Source organism: Ranitomeya variabilis, chromosome 5 (assembly GCF_051348905.1).
Source record: "Ranitomeya variabilis isolate aRanVar5 chromosome 5, aRanVar5.hap1, whole genome shotgun sequence".
NCBI lineage: Eukaryota > Metazoa > Chordata > Amphibia > Anura > Dendrobatidae > Ranitomeya > Ranitomeya variabilis.
In genome coordinates this window covers 406,533,986-406,551,949 of record NC_135236.1, presented here as the reverse complement: position 1 = coordinate 406,551,949, position 17,964 = coordinate 406,533,986, and the positions used below count along the sequence as shown (strand labels likewise).

Sequence of the window (17,964 nt, the reverse complement as noted above, 5' to 3'; positions counted from 1 at the left end):
CTTTCTCCCCCACTACCCCCATCTTTGCCCATACCAACACCTACATCATTGCCTCCCCCACCATCATCATCATTGTCCTTTCTGCCACAACCATCATTGCCTTCTCTCCCACCACCCCATCATTGCCCATTCTACCACCTCCATCATTGCATCCCCCACCACCATCATCATTGACTCCCCCACCACCATCATCATCATTGCCTCCTCCACCACCATCAGTATTGCCTCCCCACAACCATCATCATTGCTTCCCCCCACCGCCATCATTGCCTCCCCCCACCACCACCATCATTGCCTCCCACCACCACCATCATTGCTTTCTCCCCCACCACCATCATTGCCTCCCCCACCACCATCATTGCCTTCTCTGACACCACCCCATCACCCACATCATTGCCAATCTCCAATATCTCCAAAACACTATGAAACATACAGCACCACACACAGATGGCCCCGCATGACTCTCTCATGCACACACATGCAAAGCATCACAACACATACACACACAGCTGCAGGCAGAGACACACACACAGCACCCATTCACCTCTCTGCACGTTCCTAGTAGCTGCACATCCCGGCAGCTTCACCTCTGAAACAGTCATGCTGAATGATGACATCATCCGGTTGTGCTGGGTCAGACAGGAAGTGTCGAGCAGGCAGGCAGGAAGGAGGACGGCGTCAGATCCCTGCAGCTCTTTTCCAGTCCCAAGCTGCAGGGATCGCAAACAGGGTTTGCAGCTCTTTAGGGGCCCACCTCTGGGGCCCCGATTCAGCAGCATCGGCGGGCAGTGTTAGTCTCAGCCTGTGGCTAAAGCTGCCCATTATTAAAGTGAAATGGTATTCACTCCTCTCCACGCTCATGGGGGCATGGGGAAGTGTGAATATTCATTTCTCTTTATCAGCGGGGACAGGCTACTGTCTCAACCTGCTGCTCTCTGGCACTGGGAGGGCCCCCCTTGACTCAGAGGCCCCATAACAGCTGGGTGTGCCGCTATTAGTGACACGCCACTGGCGGCTGGCCCCTGGAGTAGTGGGGGCCCTAAGCAGCTTCTGGCCAATATGCCAGCAGGTGTCAGTGCCTGGGCCCACCAGTACGAACCTGAATATGCACCGTGCACCGTGATCACGTTGCAGTAATGCCATGAGCTGTTAGAACAGTGTGTCCTCTCCCACTACTGGCTCACTTTAAATGCTGCTATCACAGATAGATAGCAGTATTTAATAAGTTAACAGTTGCAGGTGGAGCACTGCTCCACCTGCGGCTGTTAGAGGCAGATGGTTGAATAATGCAGATGCAGGCTCTGAAGACAGGAAGACGGCATATGACTTACATTGTACATCATATGTTGTTAAGGGGCTAATCATACAGTTTCCTTTTTTTTCCTTCTGCTTCAGAACACCTTAACTTTTATGCTTGACTTGTCTCTGCAGAATGCAACACGAAGACATCTTTAGCATCTCTTTTCCAGAACTCTCTCCACTTTCCACCACATATACAAATATGTAGTGCTACACTTATCCAAGCTGAATATGCAGTAATACTACCATCCCTCTACCCTGGCAACCTCGTTTTTTCTAGCTCCCAAGGTAATAATGCCCTCTCTGTCCATCATATGGAAATACTTCCCTCCCTAAGTCCAACAAAGTAACAGTGCCTCCTCTTTGAACACACATTGTAACAGTACCCACTTTGTGCACCCATAATGGCATTAGCACAACCCACACAGGTAGGTTCACATTGAGTTAGGGCGATCCGTTTTACGGAATCCGTTACTTAGCGGCACTAATGCAATGTAACAGATCCATTAATGCGCCCATAGACCTACCTTATCGTAACACATCCTAACGCGTGTCAAAATCGGCATGCGTTAGCGGTGATGCGTTACTTTGTGATGCACCCTCGAACGTGGTTTATCATGTTTTCGGGTACGTTAGGTCTAACGCACAGCGAATAGATGCATTCACTCTGCATAGACCTCTATTGCTAACGCATGCCAATGCAATGGTACCATGCGTTAGCGTATGCATTAGCGTGATTGTAGCAAAAAAGCGATTTTGCGCATCAGCATTAGCGCATCCGTTTAACGGATCCGTTAACGGATGGCACTAACGCAATGTGGACCTAATCTTATAGAGCCCCACACAGTAATAGTTCCACTCTGTTTTGCCACATGGCAATAATTTCCCTTCTGTTCCTCTACATGGTTATAAGGCCCCTTCTATTTCCCCACATGATAATAGTGGCCTATCACAGGAATAGTACCTCCTTTGTGCTTACACACAGTCACGAGACAAGAATCTCAGCATCACTGGGATCTGTTCCACAGTTATTACCACATAAAGTGACACTGGTCAGAGTTGTAAAATTTTGCCTGGTCATGAAAGTGAAAATAGGCTTGGGGTAAAGAGGTTTCCCTAATCTTTTCCTTTTCAGGTTTAGCAACACTACGGTAGCTTATTATCACATTCTTTTCTCTCCCTATGGCTGTCTGAACTGTAACAGAACCCAGTGGTCTATTTATAAACTAAACCACTCCCCTTCTTCTAGATTCTTCTGTATATTCAATTATTCAGTGAACTTGCGACTGCCTGGAATGTGTAATAAATGCCTAGTCATTTCTCAACTATATGCAGAGTCCAGGAAATTGAATCAATACCACCTTACAGTGCTCAACATACGGAATATGCAGCACAATTGTAATACGGACAGAATATTTACTACCATTCACAATATTAACAAAGTGTAAACAGGAATGCATAGGAATACATGCATTCTTCAGAAGATGCTTGGGTCACCTTTCATACTCTTACAGATAAATGAGGTTAAAATACATTTTAGCATTCTTTTATAATGGCAGTTAAGTTGCTTTCACACTGCAGTATGTTTGCCAATATTCTGCATTAATATTTATAAGCCAAACAAGTAGTAGGTTGAAATGACAGAAGATGCAAATTGTTCTATTATTCTTTTGCTCCTTGTAGATGGTGTTATTATCTTTCTTAATTTTAGTGCTCTGTTGGCTGTGGAAAGGGGACACAAGATCGAAATGTTCACTGCATTTCAAATGGCCAACAAGTGGAAGATGAAAACTGTAAGCACTTGAGAAAGCCTCGCATGCAAAAGATATGTAGGAGTGGCAGATGCCCTTCTTGGAAAAGTGAAAAGTGGGAAGAGGTAAAAATGTTTTGCCATTCATCAATTTGGTTCAAACAAACATTCAAATTATTAACGAACTTGCTGTCCTATTGATGCTGTTTTGAAGTCAAATGGTTGTCACATCAAATATTGATTTGATTTAGATTTCTCTTCTTTTCCGTCACTTTATCTTTTGTTAGTTGATAAAAATAAACTATTAACACTTCAGTTTATGAAAGATGTTGAAGCCTCTATGGCCTTAGAAAAGGTGGGTATATACTGACAGACATGTGACACTTAGATTGCACACAGGTGGACTTCCTTACACTAAGCATGTGACTTATGAAGGTCACTGCTTGCACCAAAATATTTAGGGGCTTCATAGCAAAAGGGTTGAACACATATGCACATGCCAAATTTTATTTATTTGATCCCATAAATGTAATTCATGTCTATATTTTTCTCACTTCACTCCGCCAACTTAGACTATTTAGTGCCGAAGCTGTTGTGAATTCTGCTCTTGGGCTCCCTCCGGTGGTTGTTGGTGGTAGTGCAGTCTTGGGGTTGTAATCCGGGCAGGTGTTTCTGCTGATTGCAGCTCTATTAGGTATTTAGGTGTGCAGGATCCATGAGTCTGTGCCAGTTGTCCATTGTACTTGGAGGGATTGCATCTCTCTCTGGCTCCTCATGCCCTGCTGCAAATTCAGCTAAGATAAGTGTCTGTTTTTTTGTCTCTGTGCACACATGCAGTGTGCTTTGCAATTCAGTGCAATTTATTGTGTTTTTGTCTTTGTTTGGATTTTTCAGTCATGCTGGATTCTCAGGAGATGCAGATATACTTTCTATGTCTTTAGTTAGATGTGGAATATTTGTATTATCTGCCGTGGATGTTTTTAGGATTTTAATACTGACCGCTTAGAATTCTGTCCTATCCTTTTCTATTTAGCTAGAAGTGCCTCTTTTGCTAAATCCTGTTTTTCTGCCTGCGTGTGTCTTTCCTCTTATACTCACAGTCAATATTTGTGGGGGGCTGCCTATCCTTTGGGGTTCTGCTCTGAGACAAGATAGAATTCCCATTTCCATCTATAGGGGTATTTAGTCCTCCGGCTGTGTCGAGATGTCTAGGATGTGTTAGGTACATCCCACGGCTACTTCTAGTTGCGGTGCTAGATTAGGGTTTGCGGTCAGTACAGGTACCACCTACTCCTGAGAAAGTCTCTCATGCGGCTCCAAGGTCACCAGATCATAACAGTACAACTGGCCCACAATGAGTTAAATGCATCTCAGAAGAAGGGAAGAAAGAGCCATTTTTTCTGTAGCCTGTTTTGTCTTTTCTTCCCTCTTTTCCTCTGGGTGACTGAGGAGTCTTATGCTAGCATGGATGTTCAGGGATTAGTTTCTCATGTAGACCAGCTTGCTGCTAGGGTTCAGGGTATTTCTGATTATATTGCTCAGACTCCGCTTTTAGAGCCTAGGATTCCTACTCCTGATTTGTTTTTTGGGGACAGGTCCAAATTTTTGAGTTTTAAAAACAACTGTAAACTGTTTTTTGCTCTGAAGCCTCGTTCCTCTGGTGATCCCATTCAGCAGATTAAAATTGTCATCTCCCTGCTCCGTGGCAACCCTCAGGATTGGGCATTTTCCCTGGAATCTGGGAATTCGGCCTTGCTTAATGTAGATGCCTTTTTTCAGGCTCTAGGATTATTATATGATGAACCAAATTCTGTGGATCAAGCGGAGAAGACCTTTTTGGCCCTGTCTCAGGGTCAAGAAGCGGCAGAATTGTATTGTCAGAAATTTAGAAAATGGTCTGTGCTGACTAAATGGAATGAGGATGCTTTGGCGGCAATTTTCAGAAAGGGTCTTTCTGAATCTGTTAAAGATGTTATGGTGGGGTTTCCCACGCCTGTTGGTCTGAGTGATTCTATGTCTCTGGCCATTCAGATCGATCGGCACTTGCGGGAGCGCAGAACTGTGCGCGCTGTGGCATTGTCCTCAGAGCAGATGCCTGAGCCTATGCAGTGTGATAGGATTCTGTCTAGAATGGAACAACAAGGATTCAGACATCAGAATAGGTTGTGTTTTTATTGTGGCGATGCTTCTCATGTCATTTCAGTCTGCCCAAAGCGTACAAAGAGAATCGCTAGTTCAGTTACCATCGGAACTGTACAACCTAAATTTCTGTTATCTGTGACCTTGATCTGCTCATTGTCATCATTTTCTGTCATGGCGTTTGTGGATTCAGGCGCCGCTTTGAACTTAATGGACTTTGAATTTGCCAGGCGTTGTGGTTTCCCCTTGCAGTCTTTGCAGAACCCTATTCCTTTAAGGGGCATTGATGCTACACCTTTGGCTAAAAATAAACCCCAGTTTTGGACACAGGTGACCATGTGCATGGCGCCAGCCCATCAGGAAGATTGTCGTTTTCTGGTGTTGCATAATTTGCATGATGCTATTGTGCTGTGGTTTCCATGGTTGCAGATACATAATCCTGTGTTGGATTGGAAGTCTATGTCTGTGACTAGTTGGGGTTGTCAGGGGGTTCATAATGACGTTCCTGTGATGTCAATCTCCTCTTCCTCCTCTTCTGAAGTTCCAGAGTTTTTGTCTGATTTTCAGGATGTATTCAATGAGCCCAAGTCCAGTTCCCTTCCACCGCATAGGGACTGTGATTGTGCTATTGACTTGATTCCAGGCTGTAAGTTTCCTAAGGGCCGACTTTTCAACCTGTCTGTGCCGGAACATACCGCCATGCGGAGTTATGCTAAGGAGTCTTTGGAGAAAGGGCATATTCGGCCATCTTCTTCACCGTTGGGAGCGGGATTCTTTTTTGTTGCTAAGAAGGATGGCTCCTTGAGACCCTGTATTGATTATCGCTTCTTGAATAAGATCACGGTCAAGTTTCAATACCCTTTACCTTTGCTTTCCGATTTGTTTGCCAGGATTAAGGGGCTAGTTGGTTTACTAAAATTGACCTTCGGGGGGCATATAATCTTGTTCGTATTAAGCAGGCTGACAAATGGAAAACTGCGTTTAATACGCCCGAAGGCCATTTTGAATACCTTGTGATGCCATTCGGGCTCTCTAATGCTCCATCTGTTTTTCAGTCCTTCATGCATGATATCTTCCGGAATTATCTTGATAAATTCATGATTGTATATTTGGATGACATCTTAATTTTTTCTGATGATTGGGAGTCTCATGTGAAACAGGTCAGGATGGTATTTCAGATCCTTCGTGACAATGCTTTGTTTGTGAAGGGGTCTAAATGTCTCTTTGGAGTGCAGAAGGTTTCTTTTTTGGGCTTCATTTTTTCTCCCTCATCTATAGAGATGGATCCAGTTAAGGTTCAGGCCATTCATGATTGGATTCAGCCCACATCCGTGAAGAGCCTTCAGAAATTTTTGGGCTTTGCTAATTTTTATCGCCGTTTCATTGCTAACTTCTCCAGTGTGGTTAAACCCCTGACCGATTTGACGAAGAAAGGCGCTGATGTAACGAATTGGTCCTCTGTGGCTGTCTCTGCCTTTCAGGAGCTTAAACGCCGATTTACTTCTGCCCCGGTGTTGCGTCAGCCAGATGTTTCTCTTCCGTTTCAGGTTGAGGTTGACGCTTCTGAGATTGGGGCAGGGGCCGTTTTGTCTCAGAGGAATTCTGATGGTTCCTTGATGAAACCGTGTGCCTTCTTTTCCCGTAAGTTTTCGCCTGCTGAACGCAATTATGATGTCGGCAATCGGGAGTTGTTGGCTATGAAGTGGGCATTTGAGGAATGGCGACATTGGCTTGAGGGCGCCAAGCACCGTATTGTGGTCTTGACCGATCATAAAAATCTGATTTACCTCGAATCTGCCAAACGGCTGAATCCTAGACAGGCTCGATGGTCCCTGTTTTTCTCCCGCTTTGATTTTGTGGTTTTGTACCTTCCGGGTTCTAAGAATATTAAGGCTGATGCCCTCTCTAGGAGTTTTTTGCCTGATTCTCCTGAGGTACTTGAGCCGGTCGACATTCTGAAGGAAGGGGTGGTCCTTTCTGCCATTTCCCCTGATTTGCGACGGGTTCTGCAGGAATTTCAGGCTGACAAACCTGACCGCTGTCCAGTGGGGAAACTGTTTGTTCCTGATAGATGGACTAGTAGAGTGATTTCTGAGGTTCATTGTTCTGTGTTGGCTGGCCATCCTGGTATTTTTGGTACCAGAGATTTGGTTGGTAGGTCCTTTTGGTGGGCTTCTTTGTCGCGTGATGTGCGTTCTTTTGTGCAGTCCTGTGGGACTTGTGCGCGGGCCAAGCCTTGTTGTTCCCGTGCTAGTTGGTTGCTTTTGCCTTTGCCAGTCCCTGAGAGGCCCTGGACGCATATTTCTATGGATTTTATTTCTGATCTTCCGGTTTCCCAGAGGATGTCGGTTATCTGGGTGGTTTGTGACCGGTTTTCTACGATGGTTCATTTGGTGCCTTTGCCTAAATTGCCATCCTCTTCTGATTTGGTTCCGTTGTTTTTTCAGCATGTGGTTCGTTTGCATGGTATTCCGGAGAATATTGTGTCTGACAGAGGTTCCCAGTTTGTTTCTAGGTTTTGGCGGGCCTTTTGTGCTAGGCTGTGCATTGATTTGTCTTTTTCTTCCGCATTTCATCCTCAGACAAATGGCCAGACCGAGCGAACTTATCAGATTTTGGAAACTTATTTGAGATGCTTTGTGCCTGCTGATCAGGATGATTGGGTGGCTTTCTTGCCATTGGCTGAGTTTGCCCTTAATAATCGGGCTAGTTCAGCTACCTTGGTTTTGCGCTTCTTTTGTAATTTTGGTTTTCATCCTCGTTTTTCTTCGGGCAGGTTGAGCCTTCTGATTGTCCTGGTGTGGATTCTGTGGTTGACAGGTTGCAGCAGATTTGGGCTCATGTGGTGGACAATTTGGTGTTGTCTCAGGAGGAGGCTCAGCGTTTTGCTAACCGTCGTCGCTGTGTTGGTTCCCGGCTTCTGGTTGGGGATTTGGTCTGGTTGTCTTCCCGTCATGTTCCTATGAAGGTTTCTTCCCCTAAGTTTAAGCCTCGGTTTATTGGTCCTTATAGGATTTCTGAGATTATCAATCCGGTGTCTTTTCGTTTGGCCCTTCCGGCCTCTTTTGCCATCCATAATGTTTTCCATAGATCTTTATTGCGGAAATATGTGGTGCCCGTTGTTCCCTCTGTTGATCCTCCTGCTCCTGTGTTGGTCGATGGGGAGTTGGAGTGTGTGGTTGAGAAGATTTTGGATTCTTGCTTTTCGAGGCGGAGGCTTCAGTACCTTGTCAAATGGAAGGGTTATGGCCAGGAGGATAATTCTTGGGTTTTTGCCTCTGATGTCCATGCTGCTGATTTGGTCTGTGCCTTTCATCTGGCTCGTCCTGATCGGCCTGGGGGCTCTGGTGAGGGTTCGGTTACCCCTCTTCAAGGGGGAGTACTGTTGTGAATTCTGCTCTTGGGCTCCCTCCGGTGGTTGTTGGTAGTAGTGCAGTTGTCTTGGGGTTGTAATCCGGGCAGGTGTTTCTGCTGATTGCAGCTCTATTAGGTATTTAGGTGTGCAGGATCCATGAGTCTGTGCCAGTTGTCCATTGTACTTGGAGGGATTGCATCTCTCTCTGGCTCCTCATGCCCTGCTGCAAATTCAGCTAAGATAAGTGTCTGTTTTTTTGTCTCTGTGCACACATGCAGTGTGCTTTGCAATTCAGTGCAATTTATTGTGTTTTTGTCCAGCTTAGACTTTGTTTGGATTTTTCAGTCATGCTGGATTCTCAGGAGATGCAGATATACTTTCTATGTCTTTAGTTAGATGTGGAATATTTGTATTATCTGCTGTGGATGTTTTTAGGATTTTAATACTGACCGCTTAGAATTCTGTCCTATCCTTTTCTATTTAGCTAGAAGTGCCTCTTTTGCTAAATCCTGTTTTTCTGCCTGCGTGTGTCTTTCCTCTTATACTCACAGTCAATATTTGTGGGGGGCTGCCTATCCTTTGGGGTTCTGCTCTGAGGCAAGATAGAATTCCCATTTCCATCTATAGGGGTATTGAGTCCTCCGGCTGTGTCGAGATGTCTAGGACGTGTTAGGAACATCCCACGGCTACTTCTAGTTGCGGTGTTAGATTTAGGGTTTGCGGTCAGTACAGGTACCACCTACTCCTGAGAAAGTCTCTCATGCGGCTCCAAGGTCACCAGATCATAACATGAAGCATCACACACAAGTTGGATTCCAAAAATATTTAAACACAGATTGTAATCTAACAAAATAGAAAAAAAGCCAAAGGTGGGTGGGTGAATACTTTTGCAAGCCACCATATGTTTCCTATCTTGGTATATATGTTCCTCATCCTGGCCCAATCCTGGAATATATATACAGTACAGACCAAAAGTTTGGACACACCTTCTCATTTAAAGATTTTTCTGTATTTTCATGACTATGAAAATTGTAAATTCACACTGAAGGCATCAAAACTATGAATTAACACGTGTGGAATTAAATACTTAACAAAAGAAAGTGTGAAACAACTGAAAATATGTCTTATATTCTAGGTTATTCAAAATAGCTACATTTTGCTTTCATGACTGCTTTGCACACTCTTGGCATTCTCTTGATGAGCTTCAAGAGGTAGTCACTGGAAATGGTCTTAAAACAATCTTGAAGGAGTTTGCAGAGATGCTTAGCACTTGTTGGCCCTTTTGCCTTTACTCTGCGGTCCAGCTCACCTCAAACCATCTCGATTGGGTTCAGGTCTGGTGACTGTTGAGGCCAGGTCATCTGGCGTAGCACCCCATCACTCTCCTTCTTGGTCAAATAGCCCTTACACAGCCTGGAGGTGTGTTTGGGGTCATTGTCCTGTTGAAAAATAAATGATGGTCCAACTAAACGCAAACTGGATGGAATAGCATGCCGCTGCAAGATGCTGTGATAGCCATGCTGGTTCAGTATGCCTTCAATTTTGAATAAATCCCCAACAGTGTCACCAGAAAAAGCACCCCCACACCATCACACCTCCTCCTCCATGCTTCACGGTGAGAAACAAGCATGTAGAGTCCATCCGTTCACCTTTTCTGCATCGCACAAAGACACGGTGGTTGGAACCAAAGATCTCAAATTTGGACTTATCAGACCAAAGCACAGATTTCCACTGGTCTAATGTCCATTCCTTGTGTTCTTTAGCCCAAACAAGTCTCTTCTGCTTGTTGCCTGTCCTTAGCAGTGGTTTCCTAGCAGCTATTTTACCATGAAGGCCTGCTGCACAAAGTCTCCTCTTAACTGTTGTTGTAGAGATGTGTCTGCTGCTAGAACTCTGTGTGGCATTGACCTGGTCTCTAATCTGAGTTGCTGTTAACCTGCGATTTCTGAGGCTGGTGACTTGGATAAACTTATCCTCAGAAGCAGAGGTGACTCTTGGTCTTCCTTTCCTGGGGCGGTCCTCATGTGAGCCAGTGTCTTTGTAGCGCTTGATGGTTTTTGCAACTGCACTTGAGGACACTTTCAAAGTTTTACCAATTTTTCAGACTGACTGACCTTCATTTCTTAAAGTAATGAAGGCCACTCGTTTTTCTTTACTTAGCTGCTTTTTTCTTGCCATAACACAAATTCTAACAGCCTATTCAGTAGGACTATCAGCTGTGTATCCACCGGATTTCTGCACAACACAACTGATGGTCCCAACCCCATTTATAAGGCAAGAAAACCCACTTATTAAACCTGACGGGGCACACCTGTGAAGTGAAAACTATTTCCGGTGACTACCTCTTGAACCTCATCAAGAGAATGCCAAGAGTGTGCAAAGCAGTCATCAAAGCAAAAGGTGGCTACTTTGAAGAACCTAGAATATAAGACATATTTTCAGTTGTTTCACACTTTTTTGTTAAGTATACAATTCCACGTGCGTTAATGCATAGTTTTGATGCTTTCAGAGTGAATTTACAATTTTCATAGTCATGAAAATGCAGAAAAATCTTTAAAAGAGAAGGTGTGTCCAAACTTTTGGTCTGTACTGTGTATATATACATATATATGTATATATACAGTATACAGTGGGGCAAAAAAGTATTTAGTCAGTCAGCAATAGTGCAAGTTCCACCACTTAAAAAGATGAGAGGCGTCTGTAATTTACATCATAGGTAGACCTCAACTATGGGAGACAAACTGAGAAAAAAAAATCCAGAAAATCACATTGTCTGTTTTTTTATCATTTTATTTGCATATTATGGTGGAAAATAAGTATTTGGTCAGAAACAAAATTTCATCTCAATACTTTGTAATATATCCTTTGTTGGCAATGACAGAGGTCAAACGTTTTCTGTAAGTCTTCACAAGGTTGCCACACACTGTTGTTGGTATGTTGGCCCATTCCTCCATGCAGATCTCCTCTAGAGCAGTGATGTTTTTGGCTTTTCGCTTGGCAACACGGACTTTCAATTCCCTCCAAAGGTTTTCTATAGGGTTGAGATCTGGAGACTGGCTAGGCCACTCCAGGACCTTGAAATGCTTCTTACGAAGCCACTCCTTCGTTGCCCTGGCGGTGTGCTTTGGATCATTGTCATGTTGAAAGACCCAGCCACGTTTCATCTTCAATGCCCTTGCTGATGGAAGGAGGTTTGCACTCAAAATCTCACGATACATGGCCCCATTCATTTTTTCATGTACCCGGATCAGTCGTCCTGGCCCCTTTGCAGAGAAACAGCCCTAAAGCATGATGTTTCCACCACCATGCTTTACAGTAGGTATGGTGTTTGATGGATGCAACTCAGTATTCTTTTTCCTCCAAACACGACAAGTTGTGTTTCTACCAAACAGTTCCAGTTTGGTTTCATCAGACCATAGGACATTCTCCCAAAACTCCTCTGGATCATCCAAATGCTCTCTAGCAAACTTCAGACGGGCCCGGACATGTACTGGCTTAAGCAGTGGGACACGTCTGGCACTGCAGGATCTGAGTCCATGGTGGCTGTAGTGTGTTACTTATGGTAGGCCTTGTTACATTGGTCCCAGCTCTCTGCAGTTCATTCACTAGGTCCCCCCGCGTGGTTCTGTGATTTTTGCTCACCGTTCTTGTGATCATTCTGACCCCACGGGGTGGGATTTTGCGTGGAGCCCCAGATCGAGGGAGATTATCAGTGGTCTTGAATGTCTTCCATTTTCTAATTATTGCTCCCACTGTTGATTTCTTCACTCCAAGCTGGTTGGCTATTGCAGATTCAGTCTTCCCAGCCTGGTGCAGGGCTACAATTTTGTTTCTGGTGTCCTTTGACAGCTCTTTGGTCTTCACCATAGTGGAGTTTGGAGTCAGACTGTTTGAGGGTGTGCACAGGTGTCTTTTTATACTGATAACAAGTTTAAACAGGTGCCATTACTACAGGTAATGAGTGGAGGAAAGAGGAGACTCTTAAAGAAGAAGTTACAGGTCTGTGAGAGCCAGAAATCTTGATTGTTTGTTTCTGACCAAATACTTATTTTCCACCATAATATGCAAATAAAATGATAAAAAAACAGACAATGTGATTTTCTGGATTTTTTTTTCTCAGTTTGTCTCCCATAGTTGAGGTCTACCTATGATGTAAATTACAGACGCCTCTCATCTTTTTAAGTGGTGGAACTTGCACTATTGCTGAATAACTAAATACATTTTTGCCCCACTGTATATATATATATATATATATACATATATACTGGAGGTCTATGCCCATTACTGATCCAGCCGTGGGCTCAGCCTTCTTCTCTGAAGAGTCACTCTCATCTCATCAGTCAATAAAATCTTTGAAAATCTATGTTTAGTTATTTCTTGACCCAGTCTTGATGTTTCAACTTCTGTGTATTGTTCCGTTGTGGTCGGGTTTTAGCCTTCCTTACCTCGGCCTTGTCTCTGAGCACTGAACACCTTATACTTCTGGACCTTTAGGGAAGTTTCAGTTTGGAATATGACAGCACTGGAGGTTAATGGGGTCCCAGTCGCTTCACATTTGATTCTACTCAAACCTTTTTCATTTAATAAGCGTCTTTTTTTCTTATCAAACACTGGCTTAATATAAATGTTCAACATCTTTAATATGCCAAACATCAGTTACTGCCACCAACTGCCTTGAAAGAAAAACGGCACATCCAATCATATTCTTCATGATTATATCCTATTATATTTCATAAAGTGTATATACGAGTGCTTGATAGTTTCTAAGTGATAGTGGTGATCTACTATATAATTGTCTAAGGGTCACTTCCGTCTGTCTGTCCTTCTGTCTGTCTATCTTTTTGTCACGGATATTCATTGGTTGCGGCCTCTGTCTGTCATGGAATCCAAGTCGCTGATTGGTCGTGGCAAAATGCCCACGACCATTGCCATGACCAATCAGCGACGCGCACAGTCTGGAAGAAAATGGCCGCTCCTTACTCCGCGCACTCACTGCCCAGTGCCCGCATACGCTGTCCTGTCACTGCTCACACAGGGTTAATGCCGGCGGTAACGGACCGCATTTTGCCGCAGGTAACGCACTCCGTTACTGCTGCTATTAACCCTGTATGTCCCCAATTTTTTACTATTGATGCAGCCTATGCGGCATCAATAGTAAAAGAATGTAATGTTAAAAATATGGCGCCAGCGGCTCAGCGGAGCTTCGGTGGATCCCAAGCGTCGGTAACCGCTTCCTGGATCCAGGCGCCAACAGAAGGTGAGTATATAACTATTTTTTATTTTAATTATTTTTTTTAACAGGGATATCATGCCCACATTGCTATATACGTGGGCTGTGCAATATACAACGTGGGCTGCGCAATATACAACGTGGGCTGCGCAATATACAACGTAGTAAATATAGAAAAACTGACTGAACAGCCATCTAGTCTGAACTGGTGCATAACCAAAAAGTCTTACATAGCAAATAGATAATGGCTGCACTCAAGTTTATTGTGCTAAAGCAAGGAAATGTGCAATACATGAAATGTGAACAGCATAATGGCTTGTGAAATTTATGAAAAAACACATGAGATTTTTAGCACAAAATTTGGCCAAATGTTGTGAGCCCATTCACCAAACGTCAAGGTAATCTCAGATCGAATGGGTAACTAACCTGTCTGCCTAGTGTGAACACTTACCTATGGCTAATAAAATGGTAAAGCCTGTATTTATAGAGGAGGTTAGAACCAACTGTGTTTGGATGTAATTAAAATCACAGCATGGTGAAGGGCGGGGCGTTCAAGTCAGAAAAAGCAATACATAGTAAATATAGAAAAACTGACTGAACAGCCATCTAGTCTGAACTGGTGCATAACCAAAAAGTCTTACATAGCAAATAGATTACGGCTGCACTCAAGCTTATTGTGCTAAAGCAAGGAAATGTGCAATACATGAAATGTGAACAGCATAATGGCTTGTGAATAGTGTTGAGCATTCCGATACCGCAAGTATCGGGTATCGGCATTTTAAAATGCGCGCGTGTCCAGCCTCCCGTGACGTCACGGCTTGTGATTGGTCGCGTCGCCCATGTGACCGCGACGCGACCAATCACAACGCCGGAACGTAATTTTAAAATACTGAAGGACCTAAAATTACGTCACGGCTTGCTGTGATTGGTCGCGTCGCGGCCACATGGGCGGCGCGCGACCAATCACAAGCCGGGACTTCACGTAAGGAAGTTAAAGCGCGAATTTTAAGCAAACAACGCTGCCGGTTCCCTCGGTAAGGTGCAGGCTGCGTCGGAGAGGTGAGTATAGCAATATTTTTTATTTTAATTCTTTATTTTACACATTAATATGGTTCCCAGGGCCTGAAGGAGAGTTTCCTCTCCTTCAGACCCTGGAAACCATCAGGAATACCGTCCGATACATGAGTCCCATTGACTTGTATTGGTATCGGGTATCGGTATCGGATTAGATCCGATACTTTGCCGGTATCGGCCGATACTTTCCGATACCGATACTTTCAAGTATCGGACGGTATCGCTCAACACTACTTGTGAAATTTACTTATTTACCTCCTCTATAAATACAGGCTTTACCATTTTATTAGCCATAGGTAAGTGTTCACACTAGGCAGACAGGTTAGTTACCCATTCGATCTGAGATTACCTTGACGTTTGGTGAATGGGCTCACAACATTTGGCCAAATTTTGTGCTAAAAATCTCATGTGTTTTTTCATAAATTTCACAAGCCATTATGCTGTTCACATTTCATGTATTGCACATTTCCTTGCTTTAGCACAATAAACTTGAGTGCAGCCATTATCTATTTGCTATGTAAGACTTTTTGGTTATGCACCAGTTCAGACTAGATGGCTGTTCAGTCAGTTTTTCTATATTTACTATGTATTGCTTTTTCTGACTTGAACGCCCCGCCCTTCACCATGCTGTGATTTTAATTACATCCAAACACAGTTGGTTCTAACCTCCTCTATAAATACAGGCTTTACCATTTTATTAGCCATAGGTAAGTGTTCACACTAGGCAGACAGGTTAGTTACCCATTCAATCTGAGATTACCTTGACGTTTGGTGAATGGGCTCACAACATTTGGCCAAATTTTGTGCTAAAAATCTCATGTGTTTTTTCATAAATTTCACAAGCCATTATGCTGTTCACATTTCATGTATTGCACATTTCCTTGCTTTAGCACAATAAACTTGAGTGCAGCCATTATCTATTTGCAATATACAACGTAGGCTGTGCAATATACAATGTGGGCTGCGCAATATACTACGTGGGCTGCGCAATATACTATGTGGGCTGCGCAATATACTACGTGGGCTGCGCAATATACAACGTGGGCTGCGCAATATACAACGTGGGCTGGGCAATATACAACGTGGCCTGCGCAATATACAACATGGGCTGCGCGATATACAAGGTGGGCTGCGCAATATACAACGTGGGCTGCGCGATATACAACGTGGGCTGCGCGATATACAATGTGGGCTGCGCGATATACAACGTGGGCTGGGCGATATACAACATGGGCTGCGCTATATACTATGTGGGCTGCGCGATATACTATGTGGGCTGCGTGATATACAATGTGGGCTGTGCGATATACTACATGGGCTGCGTGATATACAACGTGGGCTGCGCAATATACTACGTGGGCTGCGCGATATACTACGTGGGCTGCGCGATATATTATGTGGGCTGCGCGATATACTACATGGGCTGAGCGATATACAATGTGGCCTGCGCGATATACTACGTGGGCTGCGTAATATATAACGTGGGCTGCGCAATATACAACATGGGCTGCGCAATGTACTACGTGGGCCGCGCAATGTACTGCATGGGCTGCGCAATGTACTGTGTGGGCTGCGCAATATACTACGTGGGCTGTGCTATACACTACGCATACATATTCTAGAATACCCGATGCGTTAGAATCGGGCCACCATCTAGTATTATTATAATCACCACTGTGAACAAAACATCCAGATTGCAATATGGGCTTCAGCAAGCTCCCAAGCTGCAGTGAGATCCTTGGTGTGGACTGTCCATGTGCACCTGCAGTTGCATGAAAAGAGGGAAGAGGCGCTGACCAACGAAGAGGGAAATGCACCTATGGCGACACTTTGGGGACCTCCCCCTTTGTCAAGCATGTATCGTTGTCTGTTGTTTTGTTAAGAAAGTAACAAGTATTTGTTTATGCACTTTATGACATATGAATGGATGTGCTGCTTTTCTATATTACTTCTTTTTTTCGCAACAGACTTTTTTACAACCCTGTTAACTATTTGCAGCAAAACTTTTCATGCTTCTGTGGTTCATGGTCCAATATTTTAGCAATTTCAAGAGTTTTGCATCTCTCTGTAAGACTTTCAACAATTTTTTACTTTTTAGAGTCAATTAAATAACGTTTTTGGCCTATTTTACCTGAAGAAACAAACTGCCTAATAATTCTGCACACCTTTATGAAGGGTGTTGATATCCTTTGGCAACACCCTCCCTCATTACACAAATAAACATCATCTTACATGGTTCACAGTAATAACCATTCAAGTTTATACAGCTGAAAGATAGAATTCAGTGTTTTTTCTATATTGAGTCTAGAAACTCAAGGATGGATTTAAAGGGATTCAATGATGAAGGTCTCATGGAATTAAAAAAGTAATATTATGAACATTTTACTTCATAATCCATAGAGTATTACTACTAGATCTATTTTACCTTATAGAGATTTCTCACATAGTTGTTTTATGGTAGTGCATTGTTGTTATCTCAATAAATAATATATATTTATTTTTTGAATTCTTTTCATCTGATATAGTGTTCTACAACATGTGGAGTAGGAATCCAGTATAGACATGTGTATTGTAGGCTAAAAGGAAAAGGCCAAGTTGATGCAAAATTCTGCAGTCCTGCTTCCCGCCCCAACAGTCATAAGCATTGTACATTGCCTGACTGTATCCAGTACCAATGGAAGGCAGATGAGTGGCTAGCTGTGAGTATTGATGATGACGAATGCATTTTATTATATTTATTTTACAGTATTCATAGAGTAGCATTGATTTCTTTAATATACCACATTTTTGTCGCACTTGCTCTTGATCAGATTCATTTTCTGTATTAGATATCTGTTTGTATAGTTTACATGCTTATAATAACTTTTTATGCATAAGTGTCCCACAGATTGTAATCAAGAAGAAACGAGGAGGAAAATAAAATGTATGGATATTCAAGGCAGATCTGTGAATGAGTCCTATTGTGACTCAGCTGCTAAGCCACTTGCCACTAAGAAATGTCTAAATACTGCATGCAGGCATATCCTTGTGACTGAAGATTTCTCTCAGGTATTGTCTTTCATTCAATAAACAAGATGAAAAATAATTAAATGAAAAAGTTGGACTATAGAATATTTT

The 17,964-nt window shown here is 43.3% G+C and overlaps 1 protein-coding gene across 1 annotated transcript in view; it reads left to right on the top strand.

The window, feature by feature from the left end:
• ADAMTS20 (ADAM metallopeptidase with thrombospondin type 1 motif 20) overlaps nucleotides 1-17,964 on the top strand; it is a 469,041-nt gene that overhangs the window by 381,536 nt on the left and 69,541 nt on the right. Inside the window, exons 29-31 of the mRNA XM_077265126.1 lie at nucleotides 3,011-3,175; nucleotides 17,373-17,546; nucleotides 17,725-17,895. Coding sequence (XP_077121241.1) covers nucleotides 3,011-3,175; nucleotides 17,373-17,546; nucleotides 17,725-17,895 — 510 coding nt within the window. The remainder of the gene's footprint in view (nucleotides 1-3,010; nucleotides 3,176-17,372; nucleotides 17,547-17,724; nucleotides 17,896-17,964) is intronic.